General features: G+C 50.0%; 1 protein-coding gene across 1 annotated transcript; it reads left to right on the top strand.

Moving 5' to 3' along the window:
• The first annotated feature begins 537 nt into the window (after positions 1–537).
• On the top strand, positions 538–7,521 carry PLA2G2D (phospholipase A2 group IID). Its single transcript, XM_003271555.2, has 4 exons — positions 538–645; positions 3,632–3,776; positions 4,496–4,602; positions 5,909–7,521. The coding sequence occupies exons 2-4, from the start codon at positions 3,697–3,699 to the stop codon at positions 6,052–6,054; spliced, it is 333 nt and encodes a 110-aa protein (XP_003271603.2). The 5' UTR covers positions 538–645; positions 3,632–3,696; the 3' UTR covers positions 6,055–7,521.
• Positions 7,522–9,118: the final 1,597 nt, after the last annotated feature.

The following is a 9,118-nucleotide window of genomic DNA, read 5'->3' as shown; positions in this document are numbered from 1 at the left end:
GGTGATTTCAAGTTTATTGTTTAGGTTTTCCACATCTTCTACACTGAGTGTATGTTTCTTTTATCAAAAAGGGCGTGGTGGGGAAGCCAAGGCATGGTGCTCACACCTGCAATCCCAGCACTTTGGGAGGTTGAGGTGAGATGATTGTTTGAGGCCAGGAGTTCGAGAGCAGCCTGGGCAACATAGTGTTGTCTTAAAAAAAATTGCCAGGCATAGTGGCTCATGCCTGTGGTCTCAGCTACTTGGAAAGCTGAGGCAGGAGGATTGCCTGAGCCCAGGAGGTCGAGGTTACAGTGAGCTATGATCATTCCACTGCACTCCAGCATAAGTGACAGAGTGAGACCCTATCTCAAAATATACATATATATGAATATAAGTAAATAAATACATTAAATAAATAAATAGGGAAAAAAACATGTTTAAAAAAAAAAAAAAACTTCCCAGTGCCAGAAAAGTGGAAGTGAAAGAAGCATGTGTTGCCTCCATGAGAGCGGGGGCTGGGAGGGAGGGCTGGGCGAGGCTGTGTGGGGTGCATCTGATATAAAGGGGCAGCCTGCATGGAAAGGGCCTGCCAGCATCTGCCTCCACTGCTCTGTGCTGGGATCATGGAACTTGCACTGCTGTGTGGGCTGGTGGTGATGGCTGGTGAGTTGGGGATGGGACCCAGGCTGGGAAGGGAAGGAGGGAGGCCAATGTACCCCTGTGCTCTCTTTCCTAGATTGGGGGGCCGCTGCTCTGATCCCCAGGACCCTGGCCCCTACTCCCCAATCCTTCTGCCCCTCTGCAAAGAGCCTTCAGTAGCCACCAGTCTCCTAGCATGGTAGCTTCAGCCAGAGAGCTCTGGGTGGCCAAGCTGTGCCGCATGTCTCTGGACTGCTGTGAAGGTTCAAACTAGAAGTCCAGCACCAGGGTGTGCTGCGCCCATGATGATGACGCTTTGGACACAGGTCACTTCATCCCTGCCCCTCCCACTGAATAGGAACAACCTGTACGAATGCATAGCACTCCATATTTTTAGAGCCGTTTCATGTTCATGATCTTCCTTGAACCTGGGAAGAGGGTTCCCTTGCCCTTCGGTGAAGAGGGGACAGTTTCTATTTGATCTTAAGCAGACCAAATATAAAGTGCAGTTGCTAGCAAATTGGCCTTTTTGTCCTCAATCCGTCTCAAAATTGTGATTTTGGAAAGGGCTTGCATTTTACAATGTAGTTTCATGTTATCTTGGGACTCCGAAATTCGCTAGAGGAACATGTCTCCAGGATTACAGCAAAAACCATTAGGAAATTTGCAATCGAGCTGCAAAAATTCATCTCTCAGATGTAAAGAGAGAAGACACTGTAGAGATCAAATACACAGATGCACCTGCAGTCAAACGCAGGCCCCGCCATCTCTTGGCAGTATGACTTTAGCCAAATCACCCAACCTTTCAATACCCTCATCTGTAAAATGGGCACAACACCCTTCATAGGGCTGTTAGAAGGACTCTAATGGGAAAACAGATACTAAGTGTTGAGTAAACGTAAATAATAGCTTCACACATGGCACATGCATGAAAGATGGCAGTAGCACCTCCTCCCACCCACTGTGTCCATCCCTTGGGAGAAGGAGCTTCATCCCTGTCAGTGGCAGCCAAGGGTGGGAAAAGTTACCCAGGCAAGAACTGCTGACAAGCTAAGCCAGTTCACCAACACCTCCCCAGCCACAGCTCCAGCTCCGTTTCTCAGGCTGGGTCCTCCTCACCTTAAAATTATGGCAAGTAAGACCACCCAAAAGCATTCTGAATCAAAGCTGAATGTATTTCTCACATGGCAAGAAAGAGCCGCATCATTCAGGTGTGAGTTCAGTTTATGTATTTCTGAGCCCAGATTGAAAGGGCTAGATTCAGGGCAAAAAAAAAAAAAAAAAAAAAGAGGACAGGGGTACCCTAAGAAAGGGAAGATTCTGAATGCGGGGCTCTGGTTGATCTGCAAGGTTGTTTGCAGTTGGGTTCCTTATCATGGAATCCAGGAATCTCTGATGGATTGTGTATGATTCCAGAGGGCCCAGGATCCTTCACCAGTGCAGCCAAAGCTTAGCAAGGCTTCTCTTGTACATGTCTTAACAGCTAGAGCCACCATGTCAAACAGGCGTGGCAACATGGACTCCCACACATTGAGGGGACATACTGGGGACACGATGGCCCAGTCACTTTTAGTTGCAACCCAAGGCCACCCGTGTGTGGTCTCATTCTTTGTCCAGTGCATGAGTTTCTCCCAACCACCCTTCCCACCCCAACGGGCCCCAATGTGGGGCTCACCCACTGTGTACTATTGACTTCATTTGCCCGAGGCTGGGTGCGGGTTCCATAACTAGACTCACTCGAAGAGGGGCTGCCCAGCCCAGTCTCCCTGAGACTCTGGGCTCCATCGGGATGTGTGCTCCCTGCATTATCTAATCATCTCTAGGAGTTGCACACAGGCACAGCTCCTTTCCCTTCTGTCATCTGTTTCTCCCAACCTCTCACTTGAATTCATGGACTTAATATATTTTATTTCTCCTAACTCAACATAATGCATTCCTCTCTTCCAGTAAAATAAATTTCCCTTACTATCAATTCTAATCAGCAGTTATTATGAGTGAAATAAAATTATCCATGAAAAGCATTGATTTCTAAATCATGCTGCCTCCCAGAAGACCCACACACTCTCTTTATTACAGATTCAGATTTTTCTAGGGGCTGGAGGTAAGAAGGGTGACTTGGGACCATTCCTCCTATTATGGAGTGGGAAATCAACACCCAGAGACAGGGAATGAAACCAGACTGTTTTAAGTGATGAATTCTGGCTCCATTTACCAGCCACTAAGACTCTGAGCAAGTTACTGAGCCTCAAACTGCTCATCTGTAAAATAGGGATTAAAAATAATATTCATTGTACCAGTGTTGGTTTTAGCAAATGAATCACAAGTAAGATGATAACATTTGAGGAAATTGGCTAAGGGGTATACAGGAGCTTTCTATCTTTGCAACTTTTTTGTACATCTGGAATTATTCCAAAATAAAAAGTTTATTTATTTAATATAACAGTAATTATCTAGCCAGATGGAGTCAAGAAATCAATACAAAAGAAGACCTATAGTAACCACTCAGTAATTGTCACTTTTTTTCCTTGACACAAAGTCTCACTCTGTTGCCCAGGCTGGAGTGCAGTGGCACGATCTCGGCTCACTGCAGCCTCCAGCTCCCACCTCAGCCTCCCAAGTAGCTGCGACGACAGGTGTCCACCACCATGCCCAGTTAATTTTTGATGTTTTGTAGATACAGGGTGTTACCATGTTTCCCAAGCTAGTCTCAAACTCCTGGGTTCAAGCAATCTGCCCACCTTGGCCTCGCAAACCCGAGATCATGCCACTGCATTCCAGCCTGGGCAACAGAGCGAGACTTTGTCTCCCAAAGTGCTGGGATTACAGACGTGAGCCACTGTGCCTGGCCTGTCGCTATATTTTTAATAGCAGCAGTAGATGTCGTTTTATTATTATCATCATTTGAGGTCACTCATTTGGTCTGGGCAGAGCAGAGGTGCCGTCCTGTGCCCAGTGGTGCTGCCCTGAAATTCATCTCCTCTCCTCTCCTGGTTGCTGGGCTACTTGGCAGGTGTGATTCCAATCCAGGGTGGGATCCTGAACCTGAACAAGATGGTCAAGTAAGTGACTGGGAAAATGCCCATCCTCTTCTACTGGCCCTACGGCTGTCACTGCGGACTAGGTGGCAGAGGCCAGCCCAAAGATGCCACGGACTGGTAACTCCTTTCTCAGGGCTGGCAATCCTATCCTGCCCTCGACTATGGTACTCTTCTTTTCTCTCCACCCACCTATTCATTTAGTTGAGTTGAATCCATTTTGTTGAGCATCTACTATGTGCTAGAAACCGCTGAGTGCCAATACGGTCCCAGCCCTCCTGGAGCTTGCCTTCCAGAAGGTTCCCCAGGGTCCCTGAAGGACAGCCATCCCCTTGCACTCCCATCCCCTACTCTAGTGGCAATGCCCAAGTTCACTCCCCACTGCAATGGACATTGGTTTTTTAAAGCCCCTCCCGCCACCTCTTTTTTTCCGTTATCTCATTTGATCTTCGTAACAACCCTGGGAGTCAGCTAGAGGAGGGGTGAGAGCCAGCCAGGCCTGGGGACACTGCCCTGATCTGCTACTTACAGGCTGTGTGACCTTGGGAGAGTGTCTTGACCTCCCTGAGTCTCAGTTTCTTCATCTCTGAAGAGGGGATAATATGAGTACCTCCATCCCATGGTGGTTTTAAGGAGTAAGAGAATGCGTAGATAAAGCAAGTGTCTGGTGCATAGGAATTGCTCAAAAAATGTTAGTCATCATGATCCTGAGGAAGACTGCAGCCCTGCAGGCCTTGACTCTTCCCAGGTGGGGACACGGGTTCTTCTCCGGTGGGGGGAGGAGCCAGAGAGCCCAGTAGGCTGGGGACCCATGCAGCTGTGCACCCTGTCTACTCCAGGTGCTGCCAGACCCATGACTGCTGCTACGTCCACCTGAAGACCCACGGGTGCGGCATCTTCAGGGACTATTACAGATACAACTTTTCCCAGGGGAACATCCACTGCTGTGAGTACCCAGACCTCAGGGCAGGAGCTGGAGACCCCAGGAAGGGAGTTCTGGCTCTCACTGCCTTCACAGCACAGCTACTTGACCTCTCTGTTTTTTTGCATGGGTCCACTGGCTGCAGTTGGGCTGTGAAGAGGCAAGAATGGGTATGGGGGTATGGAGAGAACCCATGGGAGGTTTGGCCCCTTTAGCACCTGGAATTCAGGCCCACGACCGACCAGCTTGGTGACCATATTGCTTAACCTCTCTGAACCTCAGTATCCTCATCTGTAATCTACCCCATTAAGTTATTGCAAGAACTAAAATGAGACAGACAGAATGGGCCTCACAGGATGCCTGCCATAATAAATTACACAGAGCTACTGATTGGCTGTTACTTTCATCATCACTGATGCTCGTGGCAGCCTGTCCAGGATCAGCAAAACCCTGATTGTCTCCATTGTACAGACCAGGAAACCAAAACTAGAGTGGGGAAGTGTCTGCCTCCAACTGACAGAGCCTGGGCTGGAAACCAGGGCACCTGGCCCCTGCATCCTTTCCAGCATCACATGCATAGAAATGTAGCAGGTCCTCAGGGCTGGGAATCGAAAGGGCTCATCACAGCAGCTGCTGTTAATTGAGGGCTTCATAATAATAGTAACAATAATATCCAAAATTTATTGAGCACTTACTATAGGCTAAGTGCCTTGTCTCATGATAGGCTAAGTGCCTTGTCTTATGACAGCCCCCTAGGCAGCTCTTGCCATTATCCCCGCTTCACAGACAATGAAACCGTGATTCCTCCTGCCCGGGAGTCTTTGCATAGACTGTTGCCATCCCCCACTCCCCAACCCCAGCTTCCTCCAGGAAGAGCAGACCCTTCCTATCTCAGCTCAGAAGCTCTCCCGCCCTGTTTTCTGATCTCCTAGCCCAGACCCTTCCGATCTCAGCTCAGAAGCTCTTCCACCCTGTTTTCTGATCTAGCCCTGCATGGTTCCTCATGTTAACTTCGCATAGTTGTTTTTTGCTCCCTGTGGTGCTCTAATACCTGCCCCTCTCCCATGTCCCTATCGTTCAGTCCCCTCCTGCCATGACACGGTAGGTGCTCAATAATTGTTTAATGAATGGGTGAATAAATAACTGAAGGTGCACTGGCACACCGGGAGGTCATGGTACGTGGCCAAGGTCATGCAGCTAGAATCGAGGTTGCTGGGACCGGTACCTCCACGACTGAGCAGGAACTGCACTGACTTCAGAGGCTGCTAGACTCATACCTGCCTCTGTCTCGGATAAGGACAAACACAGAGCCCCCCTCCTCTGCCCACAGCTGACAAGGGAAGCTGGTGTGAGCAGCAGCTGTGTGCCTGTGACAAGGAGGTGGCCTTCTGCCTGAAGCGCAACCTGGACACCTACCAGAAGCGACTGCGTTTCTACTGGCGGCCCCACTGCCGGGGGCAGACCCCTGGGTGCTAGAAGCCCACACCCTCTACCCTGTTTCTCAGCATGGCGCTCCGGCATCCCCACCCACCTCAGTATCTATCCTGAACCAGCCTGGCTTTTCAAACACTCCGGGAGGAGGTAGTCCCAGCCTCCCCCGGAACCCTCTACCAAGGCCTTCTGACCTTCTGAAGCTTTCCGAATCCTCCCAGTTGAGGCAGCAGCTGTGTCCTCTGAGGGTGGATGGGCATCTTGGGAGAAGCCCAAGCAAGGGAGCCCTCAGAGATGGTGTTTGGACCAAAGCATCGGGGTGGGGGAGGGGTCTGCCGCTGTCCCCCATCTCCTGGCCCCCCGGTCCTTTCTCACCCCCTCCAATATAGTCTCAGAGCTACAACCGGAGCAGCCACTATAAAGGGCAATATTGATCTTTCTGTCCACGTGGCTCTATCTCTTAAAACCTCAAGGCCCTCCACTGTCCTAAGATAAAGCCTCTCATAGGTGTTGAGGACCCCTCACAGTCTGGCCGTGTGACCCTCTCCCCAGGCAAGCTCTGAAGTCCCTGCAGGTGGAGGCCATGCCTGTCTTAAACTCGGTTGCATCCCTGGTGCCCAAAGCAACACTCAGAACCAAGAAGGAGCTCCGTAAATCCTTCTTGGGTGAAGCACTAGACAAAGCCGCCAGCTCTTGTGGCTCCAGGCACCAGAGCCTTGAGTACTTTCTCCTGCCTCCAGGCATTGGCTCAGGGTGAAATACAAGGGGCTACTGAATGGCTATTACTTTCATCACGACTGATCCCCACCTCCTCGGGGTCAAAGGGCTACTTTCTGGAAGTCTCCCTGGGCTGACTCCTCCTCCCTGACTGCAAGGGCTCACTCCGTCCTCCAAGCTCCCACAATGCTTCATGGCTCTGCTGCTTACCAAGCTCGGCCTAGAGTGGCAAATGGAATTTCTCTGATCTGCCCCAACTAGACTGGAGCCCCCGAAGGACGGAGACCATATCTGTGCCACCTCTGTTTCCCCTGTTTTCCCACATACTAGGTGCTCAATTCATGCCTGTGAATGGAGTGAGCCCATAATGGATACACAGAGGTTGCAGCAGAAGGTGTGGGTACCTCACCTAGATCTCCTCCAGGCCCAAGGCCCCTCTCCCTGAGTGAGGCCAGGTGTTGGCAGCCAACTGCTCCAATCTGCCTCCTTCTCCTAAATATTGCCCTGGTCTACTGGGAGCTGCCTGCCCCCCTGCCCCACCTCTCCCACCAAGAGGCCACCTGTCACTCATGGCCAGGAGAGTCTGACACCATGGAGGGTACAATTGCCAGCTCCCCTGCATCTGTGCAGGATTGTCTGGGTGGAATGACACTCTCGAATTGGGATGGGGCTGAGGCCAGGCCTGTCCTGGAACCACCTGTCTGCTTGGTCCGACCCCGTGGGCTATCCAGTTTTCCTGGTTCCCTCACAGGTTTCTCCAGAAAGTACTCCCTCAGTAAAGCATTTGCACAAGAATCCTTGTCTCAGGCTCTGCTTCTAAGGAAAGAGACTGAAGAGGGACAACTTTTTCCTATGAGGACTCCCAATCTGCCATTTGTATGTGATTAGCTGTTTCCAGCCTGAGGGCTGAGGCACCTGCAGTCGCCCGCACTCTGGGCCTGTGGCACCATCTGTGCCTCAGCTGACTGAGCAGTTCTGAGATGTGGTGACTCACGTGAGGTGGTGTCATAGGAATGAAGGACTGTGGGCACTGGGTTCAAATTCCAGTTCAATGCACCACTCCAGATGGAGATACCCATGGGGGCAGCTGTGCCTGTGTGGGGGAACAGGATAGGGAAATCTCCGTACCTTCTCAATTTTGCTGTGAACCTAAAACTGCCATATAAAGATAAAGTCTAGGCCAGGCATGGTGGCTCATGCCTGTAATCCCAACACTTAGGGAGGCTGAGGCAGGCGGATCACCTGAGGTCAGGAGTTCAAGACCAGCCTGCCCAACATGGCAAAACCTCATCTCTACTAAAAATACAAAAATTAGCCAGGCATCGTGGTGGGCACCTGCAATCCCAGCTACTCGGGAGGCTGAGGCAGGAGAATCGCTTGAACCCGGGAGGCAGGGGTTGCAGTGAGCCAAGATCGCAACACTGCACTCCAGCCTGGGCAACAGAGTGACACTGTCTCAAAAAATAAAACAAAACAAGATAAAATAAAATAAAATAAGATAAGATAAAATAAAATAGTCTAGTTAAAAAAAAAATTCCACTTATATCACTGACTAACCACGTACCTTACAGGAGGAAACATTCTCTGCGTGTAAGTATAAATGAAAATAAGAAGAGACCAGCCTGGGCAACATAGACCTCATCTCTACAAAAAGTAAGAATTTTTAGTTGTTGTTGTTGTTGAGACAGGGTCTTGCTCTGTTGCCCAGGCTGGAATGCAGCAACGCAATCGTGGCTCACAGCAGCCTCGACCTCCATGGCTCAAGTGATCCTCCTGCCCCAACCTCCTGAGTAGCCAGGCACCCAAATGCCTGGGTAATTTTTGTGTTTTTTTGTAGAGATGGGGCCTCACTATGTTGCCTAGGCTGGCCGCAAACTCCTGGGCTCAAGTGATCCTCCTGCCTTGGCCTCCCAACATGTTGGGATCATAGTCGTGAGCCACTGCACCAGACTGAAAATTTTTTAAAAAGAAGAAAATAGGAAGGTGTTCATGTTTGTATTAAATAAGATTAGTGTAGATTAAATTCTCAGCACAACAGGCACCTGGCACAGGGTGTTAACTTTAAATGTTAACGGCATGGTTACTGTTGTTTCGTAGTGACCAGATCTAAAATCATTCCCAAGAGAAATCAGGAGGAGAAAGTGTCCTCCTCCTTTCCCGCCAAGTCTTTTCCCAGTGCCACTGGATGCATTTATTCAAGAGACATCATCAGGAGCTGACGACTCTCTCTTATTTGTCTGCCAAATTTGGCCCAATAGCTCCCTATGGCTTTGCAGCAACATCTCTCTTAATATTCATGTTGGCTGACTTAGCCATTACGATCCCCATTTTATAATTGAGGACCCTCCTGAGGTCCTACACCCCGAGAAAGGCAGAGCCACAGCTTCGCCCC

This window comes from Nomascus leucogenys, chromosome 24 (assembly GCF_006542625.1).
Source record: "Nomascus leucogenys isolate Asia chromosome 24, Asia_NLE_v1, whole genome shotgun sequence".
NCBI classification, from domain to species: domain Eukaryota; kingdom Metazoa; phylum Chordata; class Mammalia; order Primates; family Hylobatidae; genus Nomascus; species Nomascus leucogenys.
This window is presented reverse-complemented; position numbering and strand designations above follow the sequence as displayed.